Here is a 19,548-nt window from a genome sequence, read left to right on the forward strand (position 1 = left end):
ACCAATATCATAACTGTTTTCAACCCCTGGTTTATGGTCACCTGTAAACCGTGAAATCACATTGAACGTCTCACTATAATATTTTCCAATTGAAATCACATATTTATGCCTAATTTTTTCATCTTTTACAACGAGTCTTTGTTCCATATTATTAAATTTATATTATTTATCTATTCCATAGACTTATTAACAGAATAGATAATGAAATTAATCTCATAATATTTATAAATAACAATATTACTATAAAACACAAATATTATGTATAGCAGAACAAATATTCAATATACAATATAAATGAATTTTGAAAGAACTTAATTCCAGTATTGCAAAACATTTTTATACGAAACTCCTGCAGCGTGCAGTGACGTCAATAGGTTAAGACGTCGCCCAACAATTAAAATAACTAAATTCCACTAAACATGTATCACAAATTAAGAATGAAAATAAAAATATTAAATGGCATGTACATCAACAAAAACGAATACCATCGCAACGAAATTTTGTACAATTCAAATACATATGTTTAAGTACACTTATTCCCATCATCGTGTTAATAATTGATACAAATAAGAAATAATCGTACCACATTGTGACTCTAATGATTAATTAACTACCCTTATAGTTTCTTCTTTTTTTTCTTTTTTCATTTTAAGGATACCTGTGGAAGATGGGACATTTTATCGCTTGTGGATGCCTCCTACCGCATAATGCATCGGCTTAATTAAGCAACGACAAAATGTATCTCTGGTAGGATTTGCAGGAAGATCGTGTGGTAATTCTCATCGTGGAATAAACAAGAGTAGAAATAAACGAAAAGAGAACCTCGCGACGAACGGATTATAGGCTGCGGCTTTTAAAAATGGCGTCCGGTTGCAAAGGTTACGCAGTGACGTAGCCCGAAAGTCGGAGGCATGACCAGTTGCTGTCTGCTCGGAGGAATCACATGTCCCGGAGCCGTGGGACGCTGTCGACTTCCCAAGAATCTTTAAAAACGTCAATTGGATAAAACATGTGACCGCTGGCGAGAACGCGGATTTATCCTTGTCCAAGTATATTTCCGATTGCGACGAGGTGTATGGAAGTTGTCCGTGAGCGATACGAACTGTATCGTCAGCGAACGTGCACTTAAGAAATACACCGAGAGATCGCGAAACGTGCGTTCGTTAATCGATCGGTCCGCACCGCGGACCATTTATCGCGTGAATTGTCGAAGTAAATACTTACCATTCAACACACTTGGTTTTACGCCTCTGACGTCAGAGGAGTCACCGGGCACATTTCACAAGCTTTCGGTCAGTCGATCGAGATAAACCGCGAATTGTTTACGCGAACATTGGTCGGTGCACTAGCGTGATGTTCGAGCACATTTTCTACCGGAGGATCGTTTCCTTTCGTGACAGAGCATGGAGGGGGCGCGATGCGAAACACAGGCGGAATTGTTACGGCGCCATAACGTGAAGCTGTCAGAAGTTGGCTGCGCGCGCAACAAGCGTATTGCCGCCCGAGAGGGAAATTCGAACGGGAAAGGTAAATGTTCCCAGCGATTGAACGATTGGAGAAAGAATTCCGGTTGTAAGTCACTTATTAGACTAATAAGATTAAAGTCCACATTTATATGTGGACAGGCTTCTCAAGAAGGGTAAATCGTTTATTTTTCAAAATGCATGTCAAAAGAAACCTTCGTATGCGGTAGAACTCTTTAATTGTAAAAAATGTGAGACCCTTTCGATGGCCCAGTGATTGGGACAGAAATATGTGCAGGACCTAGTTATTGAACATGATCCTGCGCGCATTTCTGTTCAATTATTTGATTAAATTAAGACGTAAAGCGAACAAACTACAAAGTAAAATGACAAAAAAGTGTACAATTAATTCGTATATTAAAAACACTTTTGTTTTTTGCTTTATATTTTTACTCGTATATTTTACTGTTGCTTTTTACTCTACCGTTGCTATTTTCTTTTCGTATCGAAATATAAGGGTCACCCTTCAGTTGTTTAACTAGAATGTGCAACGTTTAATCACACTATTCGAAAGTCTCTTGAATACAGAATAAAAAAATATTTATTACTTAATAATGAAATTTTAATTTCTGAATGTGGGCACCTTGACTATTTTTTACTGCGCAGCATCAAACGGAAAAATGTAAGCACATTGAAAAGGAACTCCGATGAATTAACGTTTGTCGATAACACGTGCAAAGCTCCACGTGGAGATTTCCGCAAACCGAGCTTGTCCGCTTTCAATTCGTTCGACAGTTTTACAATAAGTTAGACCAGGCTCTCTTCTCAAGGCAATACTATTAATAATACGCCAGGAATCTCTGGCATGCTGCCTTTGGAACGTGATTAACCGATTTCCAATCATATTCGCGATTTAAATTCTTATATTACCGTAAACATCAACCCTCTCTTTTTCGTTCTTAACGCCAGAGTTACGGAACTCGTCAGAATGATGCGTTTCAAGCTGTTTAATTTATGATTATTAAAAAGATACATTTTGAGGGGATTTATTCAATAAATTTCTTTCATTATATAGACACATACCAACGAAAGTTAAGAAATATGTTACACAGACGCATAGGTTAAAAATTTCTATTGCGTTAACGAATATAGTTTCATTCTTTATAATTTCCTAATTTTTAATTTTTATTCTATTTCTGTATTTTTTATATTCTGTTTTAGTATTATTATTTTTTATATCTGTCGTATGCACTAAATAAAGCAATATTGCAATATAAATAATGTGTTATATACCTTACTATAATATATACTTTTAATTTAATAAGACGTATATTTGTTAAAATATCAAATTTTACGCAATAGTTAACGATATGTGAAGTTTTTTAATTATATTGAAACATAGTTCTAAAATATAATTTTTTAGTCAGTAACTTCGTTGTTACTACATACAAATGTTGGAATATAGAGAGTTAATGAGTTGAACACAGTAGGACGGTATCTCTAACTCCTTGAAATGCGTTCGCTGATTTTAATTTAATATAATCATTCATGTCGTAAATGTATTAAATGCGCAATCTGGTGATGTGTTGAAATATCAGCTGCGATATCGGTTATCGGTAATTGGCGCTGTTAAATAGTCAAAGAAATATATTCGAAGAGCAATGCATGGTTTAAAAAAGTGATCTATATCAATTCATAATTTATCATAAACATTATATAATTAAACGTCGAGTAAGTACAAAATACAAGGACAAAGAACCCAGGTGTGTCATAATTATTTTATCAATGCGCACCGAATATTTCTACACTTCCATTAATTTATACTCATTTCGTTGTACAACATATCGTTTCGACTTGCTTTCTTGATTATTAGGTGAGATTTTCAACGGATGCTTATCAACACAGCTTATCTGATTTGAAATAAAAGTGGCTTTATTAAATTCATCAGTGCGCACTGTGTATATAAACACACAATATAACACGTCATTGTCCTGCTATCCGTTTAATAAGAGATTGTGTTTTCGTACATTTTTCTGATAAATTCATAAAAATATAATCTTTTATCTGACACATATTCAAAATCGTTAAATCGAAACTATACTATATACGTAGATTGTAACAGTCGAATATACTAATTGAAACAACGAAGCAAATCTGCAACAGTAATTTAATATTGAAGAATGTGAATGAATGTAAGTATTTTGTACCAATAAATGTAAATATTATTATAGTTATGGATAAAAATGTATCACACAAATTTATATTTTCAATAAAAACTGAAAAAAATTCCATCCATTGTTTCGAATATTTTAATATTATCCTTTTCTTAACTGATGAATATATTTTTATAAAATTTGCAGAATTAGTAATTTTTTTGCTTAATGATATTGATCAAAACCTGATTATTTGAAATTGTGATCTATTTATACAATTTTCTTTTGCACTGCTAATACTACTTTTGGCTAATGATTTATGTATAATGTATTAATTTATCGCTTCTAATCTTAAAAAAAAAGAAATACATAACATAATAATATAATCATACGCAGGTGTTAAGCTTTAAATCAATATCCATCTTTCCATCTTTGCTAATAAGTAACTACAATCTAATCTCCTTTCGAGGCAAAACGATATCACGAGTAACTTTTGCACGATATGATTTTATATACAATTTAATTATTATCATGCTTTTGCATAAGTGTGTATTTCATTTATTGACTGTGACATTTGTTTCTACAAAATATAATTGCTAAGAACATCTTTAGTATTAATCTATTTTTACCAAATTAATTGTATAATCAATTTAGGAAAAGTTTAAAACTCAATCGAATAAAATCGAAGACCACACCAAAAAGGGTATATAAGCAGGCGACATTCAGTCGCCGGTCTCTTAGTTGAATTTGGTCGCTCAGTCATTTTATACATATATACTTTCTTTCAAATAAAAGTAAAAATAAAACTTTAAAAAAAAAGAATTAATATCATATTTATTTAAGAAATAATCCAAGCCATAATCTCAATAGACACTTGGCAAGATTCTTTTGTGATTGATAGATTTTGAAACATTGGTATATATTTGATCATTTGGATTCTGTCAATTAATTGAAATTTTCACACGTTTTATTAAGATAGCTTTGAAGAACATATTGAAAATAATTGCTAAATAAAATTGTAAATAATCCAAAGCGTTCCCAGTTATGTTTTTATCAGAGAGGCCCGCGTTTCAAGTGCATAGAATCTTGGTCGAGCAATAAATTTTATTTTCTGACGCAGTCGCAATCTTGCAAAATAGACACGCTATATAAAAGTAGATATATAGATAGTCATTCTAAAAATCACTTTTCTTTTAAAATGACGAAAACATTTTCGTTCAACTACAGAAAAATCAAAAGTTTTACTAGAAACGAAAGAGTTTCTAATATAAACTTTTCTTCTAAACACCCTGATGTTCCACTTCCTCTCTGCTATTTACTCGTCGCTTTCCTCTTCTTTCTTGCTAACGACAAAGCATAAAAAAACCCCTACCAAAACTCGCGAAAGAGAAATAATACGACACCGCCGACGAAATGGTAAAAGTTTCGGCACAAAGAGTACGCGTTACGTGAGATTCAATTTTCGTAACTTTGAAATGAATTTTCATTAAATCCTGGTTTAAAAATTTGCGACGATGACACTTGAAAACTAATGAGATTTTTTTACCAAAACTTCAAATAACGTAAAAAAAAGTTATTCGTCTACTGTTCCTACTAGAGCAACAATCGACCATAGTTATTGTCAGTCGGCCAAAAGGATTAGCTAGAGTAATCCCGCTTGATCCTACTTTCTTGTAATTCAATTGACTGATGGTAACACAACTTTCGTTGTGCTTCGAATCGTGGTGGCGGTATTACCTAGTATCGATTACTATTACTACAGTGCAACCTTGATAACTACGACTTCGAGGGATGGGACTCTCGAGTAAGGGAGGTTCAACAAACGAAAATTCGACTTACAGAGAATTTGTAAGACGGTGTATTTTTTAACTTGTGAGGTTGTCTTTAACCACAAAATGTCATTTCTTCGTCACTAGAATACTCGTCAAAAACGGCTAATTGTTTAAAGAAGTATACATATGTATAGATATTCTTTATTAAATTATATATTTTATTATACATATAATATAAATTTTATTACGTTATAGATACATATATTTCATTGTATAATGTAAATATTATATAATATAATTTATTGTATAAATTACATATATATTATAAAAGCATTATATTTAAACAAAATATTTAGGATCCATTTTTGTTTCAATTTAACAGAAATGAATAGTATTCGTATTTAGTAAATTGTCTATGAAATTTTTATCTCGTTCTTATATAGTGCAAATATTTAATCGGTAACATTAATTCAACAAAATAATATAACAAATAATTTCACTTTACACTTTCGAAGTTAGAGTGCCCACCGATGAGCGAGAAATTGGAGGAAGAATGGTCTCTAGAAGATATTTCTGATACTTCGTAAAGGTCGTTTATTATTGGATACAGTAGAACGGTTATTCCCTACAAATATTTCTATCCTCTTAGGAGATTCGCTACGAAAATGTTGCCAACAAATTCTGTCATGTTACTTAAATTTTTTTTAAACCAGTTCTCTTGAAAAGTGTGTAAGTTACTGTAATAATGCTGTATATATTTGATCTTCACATTTTGTTTAAATGCAACATTTTTATAAAGTATATGTGATTTATACAATAATATATATAACAAAATATATACATAAATAATTTAATACTTACATTACATAATATAATGTATATATAAATAAAACAATAAGATTTATATTATATTATAGAATATATAATTTATTAAAGAATATCAAATGTATATATCCTCTTCAACCAGTTTGCTGCATTTTTCTGCAAATGTAACGCGAGTACGTGTTTCGGAAAAGTTCTACGATGTATGTTTAGAACAGAAGCTGTTAACAAGTTATACATACAACGTTTTCGATCCCCGCTACAAAAACGTTAATCAAGTCTCGAAGGATATACCGAAATTATGCACGATCAAGAGCGTAATGAATTTTTCAAATGCGCTCATTAACGCCGCCAGCCCTGGAAAATGCACGCTTTATAAGATTATGGCGCACGCCGCCGGGGCTGATGAACTGTCGACCTGCGAGCCGTCTGTCGTTCCCGCCCTACCTTCCTCTTCCGCTGACAATAAAACATAGGTAGTAATGGGTTCGTACACTGATCGAACTTGTTCAAATTCTTCTACGAATTACAGAGTTTTTTCACTCCAAATTCATCGAATTGGAGGTCATGATCACCTTTTTCCAAATCAACTTCATCTGTTTGCAAATTAAATTCACCTTTTTCAAATCAAACTAATTTTTTTTTTTAAATCAAATTCGTCTTTTTTTCAAATCACATTAATCTTTTTTTGAAATCGGATTGATCCTTTTTTGAAATCGGATTGATCCTTTTCTCAAATCAAATTAATCCTTTTCTCGAATCATATTCATCCTCTTTTTAAATCGAATTAATCCTTTTTCTCAAATTAAATTAATCCTCTTTTCAAATCAAGCTAGTTCCTTTTTCAAACCAAATTAGTCCTTTTTCAAAATTAAACTAATCCTTTTGCAAATCGTATTCACCTTTCTCCAAGCCAACTACATTATTTTGCAAGTTCAGATTCAATTTGCAATGATCCTAAACACATTTAGTTATATTTTTATTTTAAAAAATCGCCGGTCCGCCGCCAGTATTAAATAGCTTAGACTTGTTTGAATTATATCTTTTTTTTCATAACAATCCTCGTCCTTGATCAATCTTTTGCAGTATTTTGCATAATATTGCTTCAACAATTTTTGACAAACTGCTTTAGAGATTGCTAGCTAGTTTCGAACAATGTGCGCCTCTATGAATCATAAACTGCGTGACTTTGTTGATCAGACAAGGCACTCTTCACTATTTTTATCATCTTCGATGATCACTCAATTGGAGTGAACTTCATTCATAAAGCTTATTATTCAAAAAAAGAGAACCTCAGTTCGTGAACTTTATTCCTAAAAGGTTATTTAATTTTATAAAATCTATCGAAGAATAAAAATCAAGTCCATGAAGTTGAATAATTTGTTCTTATAAATAAAAGCAACGAGATTAGACAGAAAATAAAGACACATTCAAATTGAAATTATTGCAAGACGATTGCTTTAATTTACAGACCGTTCGATCAGTTTACTACAAGATCCGAATATTGGATGCACTGATTCTCTTAAATTGATTACAAAATGAAAGTGTCGCAGATAATTACGAATTCGCTCACAAATAAAACTGAAATGGGGAAAAAAGGTTAAATACAAGATTCACAAGATTTAAGATCTTTCTCATGGATAACATTTTTCGCACAAAGAGATCGTCATCCTCTGACGCCACGCGATTATGAACGAGAGCTGACAAGCGCGATTACTAATGAGATAAAATAACTATTGAATCTGTCTCATAACGACTCAATCGAAATGCGTAACTAAAATAAGTTCGGTCCCTTTGAAAACTATACATGCGATCGTTCATTTCTAATTTTATACTCGCTGTGCAATTTTCTACTTCCGATCAGTGCAATTTTTCGATCTTCCATTAATTTGTCTAGGAATTATACGCAGAGTTCGGCATTATTCGAATAACTATTTATCTAGATTATTATTCGAGTGAATAAATAATTGAATAATTTTATTTGCGCATATTTCTTATTTTCATTTCAAATAAAACTTGGCCCGGTTTAAAATTATTTAGAGTGATGCAATTATTTTGATAAGTATTTATCAAATTTAATTCTTGCCATTATCAAAACTGCGATACCTTTTCTATTTTGCTAAAATTCGTGGAAGCGTCGCAATTTTTATTCTATATTCTTTTTTGTTCTTTCTCAACGTTTTTCAAAACAGTAAAAAGAGACACGTTGGTATGGTCATCGATGCGTTGCTACTTCGTTCTGAATCGCTACTTTTTAGGGCTCTGTTCGATACGAGCATAAATTCGAAGTTTTTACAAATAACTGAGTATATAGTACGACAGTGGACTTTGCATCACTTACTTCGCAATTCCCACGTACGAGATTGTAAGACTCGTATGAACGGCAGGCTAACGTGTAAATAAGTGATACGGTAGTACGTAACGCGAAACCTAGAGTCAAAGTGGACTTCACTGACAATCTATTGCCTGCAAATACATTCTAATTCATGGTCGTATTCGACGGTGTTTCTCACGATACAGAATTCCAGCTTTTTAACAGCCGAACTAACGACGATTCACGTATACCTATTTCTACCTAACTGATCGAAATGACTTGTTTTTCTTTTTTTTAATCAACAAGTCATTTCAGAAAAAACCTAACATTAGCATAACGAAAGCATAACGAAACTGCAAGGGTGCAGTTTCCTCCAATCAATGCAAACAACTTTTATTCCGCATAAAAATCCGCAGTCTAATAATAACAGCTAGAGAAAACTTATACTTTTTTTTCCTTTTCTATGCAAACGTGACGAAATCTTTCATTTTCACTGTCAGTATCGGATGAATCGCTTGTAGTTTCGTTGTATGACTGTGGATATACATTTCCACTGTCTACTAGATCACTTTTACGATAACTTATGATGTCTCCCTAATTTGATTAGATTTCGAAAAATGTAAGAACGTTAAATAAGTAATTAATGTCGTACCATTTGACTTTTCTATTTTGCATTTGATTAAATAAAATACTTTATTGTATTTAATTAAGTGAAATACTGTACTTGATTAAATAAATACTTTACTGTATTTGATTAAATGAAGTACTGTACTTGATTAAATAAAATACTTCACTACATTTTATTAAATAAATACGTTACTGTATTTTGTTAAATAAATATTTTACTGTATTTCATTAAATAAATATTTTAATTGTATGCAAAGCGTTAAATCGATAATTTTAGAACGATAATGCTTGCAAATGATCGTCGCAACTAAGAATACTCTTAAGAATTTAAGAAATGGTGCGACAGAGGATTGTGAATGTAATCGTCTTGACACGCTTAGAACTGATGACGCCAAATGGTGTCACGGGTACAAAGATTCAGAGATCGTAAGACCAGTCAAGTGTGAATATGTATCGCGGTGCTCGCCGAAATTGAGACGGTGCGAAACGGTGGGAACAGAATTGCGCGAAACAACGTTCGACAAATGCTCTCAACTTCGATCCGAGACACCGAAAACTCTTTTCTAAATGTGTATTGGGTGTACGCAAAAGTTGCGATCTCTCGATTTTATCTGCAAACAAAAGAAACAATAACGCGATATTGGTCGTAACGTATCCTTCGCATCGATGAACTCCACAACATACACGTACATATCGTGTACAAAATAAGGAAAAATGGAAAAGATAATCACGTTATTGTTTCTTATAACGACTAAATACGATAGTGTGCATGATTATAGACTCAAAGTAATTATTACATTATTACCGATATCTAAACGAAAAAATATCCTATTTGTATATTCTTGTTTTTCCATTACTTCTAATATAGAAATATACAAATATAATATTTTGTTAAGTTTTTTTTAATTATACGAGGCCACCTACAGTGCTGTGAATAATTATAAAGTCAAAGTAACTTTTACACTTTCACTGATATTTAAACAAGAACTGAAAAAAGCTACATTTGTGTATTCCTGTTTTCCATTATATTTAACACAGAAATATACAAATATGCTTTGTTAAGTTTTCGTTTAAATATCACTAAAGTTACTTTGAGTCTATAATTATTCACACCGCTATACGTCGCGCAGTGCCGCAACCATGGTGCGAATTTCATTTTTCAACGGACCTCTCAAGTAGAGCGATCGAGAACGAGTCGCAAATTGGAACAACCAGTTACATAACGTCGAATAATATTTGATCCCTCGTTTGACGCCCGAGAAAACCAGTTCCAATCAAGCATTTCCTATTGCAACCCAATTTCCCTCGGCCGCGCAGTGTCCCGAATCAACGATAAAAATCGGTAAGGTCACTGCTGCTTCGCAGTGACTCAAAAAATTATCTCTATACTACGTTGAAATGTCTAAACAATTATGTTCAATTACAGTAAAATTTAATAGAAGACTGATCCGAAGCGTGTTCTGCAAGTGAGAGTTGAAAAGATCGAATAGTACACCGGTTCGCAACGTAACATGTTTACGTTGTTTTATGAACAAAAGATGTTTGTAGGAACTAATGTTTATAGAAAATGATGGCCAAGGGTTGTCCAATTGTAGTGAAACCTTAGAGATTTTATAATACTTATATTTCAACATAACTGACCCGAAAATAATTAATATTTCAAGTGGAAGTATCACATAATTTTCTTGATTTATATTATTTTTCATTAAAAATCGACAAATATTTACTGCTTCGACTATGGACAATAAATAAACAATTACTATAATAATTAATATTATTATTGATTATATAGACAAACAATGTATTAAGTCAGATTCCGAAAATGAAGTACAATATAAATAAAATAAATTAAGAATTATTTTTATTTTACTTCTATTGATCTGGCCTTTGTTCTTTATTTCCTACTGTCATATTCGTGATCTGCGATTTCCAGGCAGCTTATAAGGCTTTTATTTTTAGTTTACTAAGTAGACTTTTCGAGAAATTAATTTAAAAAAAACATTTCCATTTGATACATGAACGCTCAATGAAAACAAAAAGTTAACATCACATTCGTGATCAGCGATCACTTAAATGTTCTTCCAGCATAAGTATAGAATATTGGCCAGCTTTCTGACATTTTAGAATAGGTACTGCGATGTCGTTCCTTTTCCGATCGTTCGGGCGAAATATTCGACCCACTTATGTCGCTAAATTCGCGCGGATGAGCAGAGACGTCGAAACAATCGATAAGCAATCGTTATTAATAGACTGGGGATTTTTACGCAAAATAAAAATTGTCTACCATCAATTGCAAGAAATAGAAACTAAATGGAAAGCTTTTTTCCTTTTTAATTAATTTTACTACATCATAAGTGATGCAGTGACACTTTTAGACAGGGGTTGAAAACAGTTATAAGATCGGTTCCGATTCTTGAAACAGTTATGGAAATAACAAAAAATGTTATAACTGTTATGTACAATATCGGTTTCGGTTATGATATTTTAGAACCGATATAATATCTTTTTAACGCCTGTTTAAAAGTGTCACTGAATTATTTATAACCAACTAAAATTATTTTAAAAATGAAAAAACTTTCTATTCAATTTCTATTTCTTTCAATTGACGCAGACAATTTTTATTTTATCACAACAGTTGTAACTAGACTGACGATCTTTGCGCAAAATAAAAATTTTCCAAGAAGATTATGAAATTAAAGAAGAAGAAATTAAATAAAAACACAAACCGTTTCTTTCAATCATTTTAATAAACTGAAAACGGTGTGACTATATTATCCAATATACTGTTAATATACTATTAAAACAATTTCATATTTCAATTGCACACTTCTATCATAAATGCATAAAATCCGCAGTCTAGTTATAAAATTCTTTCGGTTCGCATAATTGTTCCAATTCAGAACCGATATAGGACCAATCGGAACAATTAATTTCGTAACCGTTTCAACAGCTGCTTTTAAATTCGTTTAACCCCCCTACTATTTCAAATCGAAACAACTCATTTTTGCCATCAATGCCTAAAATCCGCAAGTCCAGTTATTTATTGAAAAGTATTAATATCAATTAGCGTTATCACGATTGCAAGATTCTAATTTACCGATGAAACGCGATTGTTTCCTTTCATAGCTCGGCCTCGCAGTCCGTCTGTCGATCTCCCGTACGTCGCGCACAACGTTACTTACACGCGCTCACCACGATTACAATAAATCTCCAGACATTATTAATAATCCTACCTCGATTGAGCAGCATCGTTCTAATGACCCTGATATAAATCTTGCCGTGCTTCGTCTTGGCGACGTGGAATAAAAAATCCGAGACGACTCCGTCGCCCTCGTGGATGTCGGTCTCGGCTAGGATCTCTTTCAGAGTCTCGACTCGTTCCTCCGGGGTGCTCTCGTCGTTCGCGGCTAACTTTCTGTCCAGATAATCGACGACGCTGCACTCCTGCCAGAACTCTTGCGGATCGTTCTCCCGAGTCCTTCTGGGCGTTCTCACATCCAGGAGACCGGACGAGTCTAGACCGGCGTAGGAGACGTCCAAAGCCAAGCTGGTGAACATCGGGGTTCTGGGAGAGCCGGTCTCCAACCTCCGACGAGGACTCTCGGGACTCCTGAGGCTCCAGGAGTCGCCAGATTGCTGACCGTCCTCCTCGCTCATTCTCGAGAAATCGTTGGAACCCGCTTCGGTTCTCCAAACGTTTCGCGCGGACTGGTTATCCGGGATCCCCAATAGATGCTCGAATCCGTACGGCTTCCCGAAGGCTCCGCCGGACGACCAGACGTTGTCTAGAGCACCGACTCGCTGGTAAAAATCCGTGCAGCTCCAAGAAGAGCTTCCTGGTACCGCGACGTTTCCCGAAAGACTTTCGCTCGGTCTTGAACCAGCCGCGACCGGAGCGGCCCGGTCGATTGTCTCGCAGGATGAATCTCCCTGGGAATCATCGAGCGATCCCTGGGAACGATTCCTCGGTTCGACAAAGGTTTCCGCGTACCGTTCCGACGGCGTTGTCTCATTCGGAGCCCGGAACGCATGCTGATCAACACCGTCAATCGTTCTCGAAGAATGATCTTCGCTCGTTGCTCCTTGCCTGCCTGTTCCCGGGCATGAAGCTCCCTCGGACCTCTCGCTTCGCTTCCAGAAGGATTTCTCGAAATCGCGCTCGTTGCTCATGTCACCATTACCACCGCCCGATCCTCAACTCGATAGCGCGCTCATCGACATTTCTCTGTTCACGGCGACGCTGATCGAATGCACACTGTATATTTATTCGCTATTCAGATTCACACTCTTTAAGGGACAGTAGTTTTACGTGAGTCGCTTTGTTCTGTTGCCGTTATTTTAAGGGAGCGCGTTCAGGAGAAAATCAACCATTAGGTCGAGTCATAAATAACTTCCGTTTTCTTTTTGTCACGCATTTATTTTTCTTCGATCTTTTTTAATTTCATTTATTTTGAACCCTTATCTATTTAATGAAAGCAAACACTCGTTTGTCTCGATGACTCATAGTGGACAGATAAGAATAGATTCTACGTAGCTATATCGGAAGTCATTCATGCCTCGGCTTAATACAAGTAATCTTATAAATAGAATTTTGAGAATATGTATATCGATGTTATCTCTTACACTGACTCGAATTATATGCGAATTATTTTGCCGACTAATTTTTCTGATGATAAATAAAATGTTTAAATATATTTTTTAAAATATAAATTTTAATAACTCGAACAATAATCAAATTTTTGTGCTGAAATTTTTACTGTGGTTTATGTGCACAATGTTGAAGAGATTTGGGTACGGATTTTTTAATCCAACCTTTTCTTATAAAGAAAGATTTGTTTACATTTTCAAAATTTCATCTGGAAAATTACTGCTAGTTCATTTTCATCTGGACGCCTTCCCTCGACACGTTCGTCGCTGTGGTTGTTATGCAGGGTTGTGCTCGAAATGGTAATTGAATCGAGGTTTTTGTCTTGTTGGTAGGATCTGGCATATATCAACGAACATTAGGGTGGTATCGAGTAACGATAAAAAGTACATTTAGAGGCTGTGTTCACCTTTTCAGCATGAATGATGGTTGATAAAAGAATATTTTGCATAAAATTCTCGTCGGAGACTATACAACGCCAATAATTAAACTCGACTTCGATTACCACTAAGCAACTTGACGGCGAACGTGTCAAATTGATAAATAAATATATATGCAAACGTGTCGGCACTTTTTCATATTTATTATCATATTGATTCATATTATTGAATTGTATTTGATTCATATTTTTATTTGTGAACTTGAAAGAACTGGTATATTCCTAAAATTATAATCACCGTCTTCGCCATACTCCTAAGATCAAGATTTATCGCTGAAGGTTATATTTCCTCTTATATATTTTTCAAAATTTCGTTTAAACCGAATTTCATCGAAAATTATAAAATATAAGACATAGTACCGTGTTGTATGTTCCTACTGTATACAATATCGAATTTATAGTCGTTTTTATTATTATAAATAAAAATTTCTGTTATCATAATCTTGCAACATAGGAACGCACAGACAACCTATACCCTAAGTATTTGTTCATTATAAAAAAATAACAGTTTTAATAAAACACTTGCTTATGCAAGAAACATTTCAGTTATGGTTGTTACAGAATTAAGTATGTTTTAAATTGTTCAACGATCGTCTACACTTTACAAACGATCATTACATGAGATATCGCGCAATTAGATTAGATAACTATTGCATGGAGATAAATAAATATTGGCAAGCTCTGCTGGTATCGACTCGATATTTAAAAAAGAAAAACAAAATAACTACTGGAAAGAAACACTGAAGCTTTATTCCATCGCTACAAAAGCATTAATCTCAGTTGAGATCGCGGTACTCGAATTTGTCGCGCGTACCATTAAAAAATTATCGCGAAACAATGATGCATTGGCACTATTCCAATAATACATACATTTCGATTTCTACAAGCAAGAATGCGCAGTAATATCGATAAAAAGAACAATCGATCAAAACGTCGAATACGTGCAATCAATGAAACGATAAGACGTGTGCTGGCACCGATAACATTATCATTGTTCTTGTTATCTGTCATGTATTTCTTCTATCGCAACGTGCAAATAAACTGTGAAGGACTCAAATATTCGCACGTCTAACGTGCCAAAACAGAAAGAATTTATGTCAGTGCTGAGACATAGAGTGGGCCACAAAAGTGTTCATACACACCTTTTAAAACGCAATAACTTTTTTAAAGCGTCTTTAAGTGACTACGTGACTTGAATTTTTTTAGATGATGAAGGGACTACTCTACTAGATGATAATTAAGATACTTATTTAAAATTTTGCTGTTACTTCTTGAAAAGAAGTAATAGACTCTCGTTTTTTAATTTTTGTATAGGAGCCTATAACGAAAATTTAAAAAATGCCTTTCGTAGATCTCGGCAACTTATATGGGTGCTGAAAATTTGATCGAAATTGTTTAACCAATAGTCGAGATATAGGCGTTGAAAGATTGAAAAAATTGCAGATTTCTTACAGTTTTTGGTCAAAATCGTGACAAAACTGCGATTTTTGACATCTTTAATTTGTTGCAACTCGTAACAACGTCAATCGATTGCGATAAAATTCTCAGCGCACATATAAGTTACCGAGATCTACGAAAGACATTTTCTAAATTTTCATTACAGGCTCAGATAAAAAAGTTAAAAAGACGAGAGCTTTTATATATTTTTTTGTCATTCCAAGTAATAGCAAAATTTTAAAAAAGCATTTTAGTCATCGTCTAATATACTAACCCTTCTGTCATCTAAAAAAAATTCAAGTCACTTAGTCCAATTTTATAAAAGTTATTGTGTTTTAAAAGGTGTATGAACACTTTTGTGGGCTACTGTAGCAATACCAGACAGCTATAGCGCATTATTCGTTATTCAACGGATCTTAATGCTTTAGGTTTTCGTTCGAACGACCTCGTTTCTCTGTTAGAAGCGATCCGAAGATGAATTTAAACGAAGCGCGAACCATACATTCTTCATCGAATCTATAAACATGTTCGAGGGTTTAAATGGAAACGTATTTGAAGAATTTGAGGATACTGTTGCGGTACTATCAACTTATTCAAATTATTAAGCAAAAAAATTAATGGCAATGTAGATTCTGTATCTTGCAATTAATACGAACAATTTTTATTTTACGCAAAAATCTGCAGTCTATAGTAATTCAACATACTATAGTCAGAGTTGGGTAAAATTTTATTTCGATAACGAATAAGGGATAAAGACTAACGAATCAAATTTTATTCGATATTATCGCATATCTAATCGAATAAAAATTCATCGAGATAACAGTTTATCGGAATAAAAATTTTTCGCAGAACAAAGTTATCCTTTCGCAGGTTCTCCTTCATTCTTTTGCAAAATAAATTCACCCTTCGTGAAAATCAAATTAATCCGTTCACAGAACAAAATTGACCGTCATTTATTCATATTTTTAATTTAACATAAATTCAGTTAAATCAATTACTGTTCAACTAGAAATAGAAGGAACACTAATAGGTCTACAAGAAGTATCTTGAAAATGGTAATAAACATCTGATAATTTTATTAATTGTTCGAGTGTTCAACAATATCTGTACGCCAGGTATTTCAAGCAGTGTCTCATAGACTATAAACCATGCGACAAGTACTACAGTTTTGTACCAAATCATAATTTACGAAAAATCCTGAAACGAATGTCGAACGAACGTTGTACTGCATTAGGGGGCATATTGTACAATGACAATCGAATAAAAATAACTATTTTGTACATCCGATTGTTAAAATAGAAAGATTTTGTCGTTCGACGAAATTTCTTCTCATTGATTAAAACAATACTTCATTTGAACCATATATAATTCTCTGTTTTATTCGTGTCTAATTAGGCTTATTCATGTACAGCAAAAAATTATGAGAAAAGATTATACGTTATATTTCCGGAAGCAGACGCAACAATCCAGGAAGTTGCAGGTACTAAATCCAATTTAAGTTCTAATTTAAATAAATGAGCAGATCCTCTTCCTATACTTTCACGTCTTGATTAACTGTTCGAAGCCTAATCAAATATTCGAATGGAATGTACATCGGAAGATGTATCGATGCATTTAACGAAGGACTCAATTGTCGACTGTGTTTGTCGCCCTCATAGGGAGTTCGTCATTTATTGAGCAGAGGTCCTCGAATCATTTCTAGTGAAGTCATGCGATCATTAACCCTCTATGGGCCGAATTTTTTTCTTAAATATAAAAAGATTTACGCAACGGAAAATCTATTATTATAAACCTATATATGCTAATTAAAAAAATATTTAACAGTTTGAACAACTTTATTATAATTAATTCAATTTGTAACTTTGAAGTAACAACGGCTTGCAATGTTTCCACTTCGGTGCATAAATGCTTAAGCGTGAAGTTCCATAAAGCAGTTTGAATTTGGCGTTAAACATCGATGTACGTTGCATTTGGAAGTGGTTGCCAAATAGTTTTTTGTGGCCCTGAATTTTCCTCGTCCGACGATAATTCGGTACTAAATTCATCGTCGCTGTCAATAATATTTATGCGTCGTCTGGTAAATGCTACCGGATGATCTTCATCGGACTCAGAATCTAATAAAGAATCTTTGGATCTATTACCGCTAATTCGTCTAATTCTAATCCTCTTTTTTTTGAAAATAGAAGAAAGCACAACTATTATCCTAAATACACTCGAATCTACCACAATATCCCAATGTAACCTGGAAGTTACAAAACGGTATCATATACAAATAGTAGCAAAATGATTATTGAAATGCGAATAAATAAATTGTTATTGATATACGAACCTAGAACTATTATATACGCTTTCTTCTATTTAGTAAACACCGACGAAAGCACAAATAATCTCAATTGCACAAGATGGTCCCTTTGGCTTTTATCTGCAGACAACTTGCAAGGTATTTATTTTGACATTTCAGATTGATGGTGCTGCCAACCATCGTCAATATTGTTATTGGTTATTTCAGAGGCATTATATAATTAAAACGTATACATCATCTTCTGAAAAAAACTAAAACTATTAGGCAAAATATGGATATATTAGCTTGTGACTTGAAAGTTACACGGGCCCATAGAGGGTTAAATGTTGCGAATTTTGTGCTTCGCAGGAACATCTGCAACATCGTCGTTGCAGCAAACGCTCACAAGCATTAGAGATTGCAGTGCTCCGGAGCAGTTGCTACGAATCCTTGCATCGGTACGCGATGGAAACCTGTCGCAATGCACCAAGATCTATCGCATGCCGTACAGAATACTAAGACGACAATGCTTTTACCCTTGCTAGACTGTCGTTTTGTCAATGCACCTGTAATATAATGGTACGTGTCGCGAATCTCTGCCAACAAATTGCCAGGACAACTTTCGAGAGGTGAAGCTACAGTAAAAGAAGTACCATAGCCGGAATTTCATGTTCTAAAGTCTCGTGCTACCGAAACAATTTTTTTTGTGTGCAAGTAGGCACCAGAGTCGGGCAAATTTTATATATATATTCGAAATGAAAATAAGAAACAATTACTTTAGAGAATCCATATTTCGAATCGTTATTTTCAATGCTTTTATTCCAGAATAAAAACACTATCGAACCGTTTGAAATACTTGCAATTTCAAGTATAATGAATTTTCTCGTTATTTTTTATTTCAGATATGACAAAAGAAATAATTCTTGAAATAATATGCAACAAAAAGATTAGATTTTAAAAGATCGTTACATCGAGTAAAATTCTTTGCACGAAAAGTTTGAATAATATAAATTAATATATCGAATAAATTCTTCTGACATGCAAATCCTTAAATTATTCTGATGTGTTTGCTATTTTGTAATTCGTCTACTCCATTTTTGTATACTCTGTTTTTCATAATATTTAATATTGTTAATATCGTTGCGTAATGTTTATTATTTGTCTCTATTACTCAACGATATTATCGTATATATTATATTAACACTATTCTTTAATTTAATATCTTTACGTAACACTGAAATGTTTGCTTTTTTAATTACAAACATTATTTGTATTCTATTTATCAATTATTTACATTCAATCAACAATCCGTCCTGGAATGTAATCTGCCAACGAATCAAATTTCATATCGATTTAAAATATATTCGCAAATAATTACATTTCAATGTAGATACATAACTCAACACCGAATCACGGATATTCTAAATACCATTCTGAGTATTTGATATCATCAACGCGCGCGCGCGCATATCATCAAAGTTAGAAACCGTATAAATATTCGAAATTTCTTCTTTTTTTTCATTTATTCAGAAATTATTCATATCTCCAAAGAGAATTCTTACGAACGTGTTGATTTGTCGAAAATGACCTAAAAG

General features: G+C 33.4%; 1 protein-coding gene across 8 annotated transcripts in view; it reads right to left on the reverse strand.

Annotated features, from left to right (window-relative positions):
• The window catches only part of milt (trafficking kinesin-binding protein milt), a 102,231-nt gene that overhangs the window by 35,332 nt on the left and 47,351 nt on the right, over positions 1 to 19,548 (reverse strand). The window contains exon 2 of one of the 8 annotated variants that reach the window (XM_033468071.2): positions 12,385 to 13,391. The exons of 3 other annotated variants lie outside the window; for them this stretch is intronic. In XM_033468071.2, the coding sequence (XP_033323962.2) occupies positions 12,385 to 13,321 (937 nt within the window). In that variant the 5' untranslated portion in view covers positions 13,322 to 13,391. Of the gene's footprint in view, positions 1 to 12,384; positions 13,457 to 19,548 lie in introns of those variants that run through there. 4 more of the 8 variants (XM_033468070.2, XM_033468069.2, XM_033468067.2 and 1 more) reach the window with 4 other exon arrangements.

The sequence above is a fragment of the Megalopta genalis genome, chromosome 12 (genome assembly GCF_051020955.1).
Source record: "Megalopta genalis isolate 19385.01 chromosome 12, iyMegGena1_principal, whole genome shotgun sequence".
In the NCBI taxonomy this organism is placed as follows: domain Eukaryota; kingdom Metazoa; phylum Arthropoda; class Insecta; order Hymenoptera; family Halictidae; genus Megalopta; species Megalopta genalis.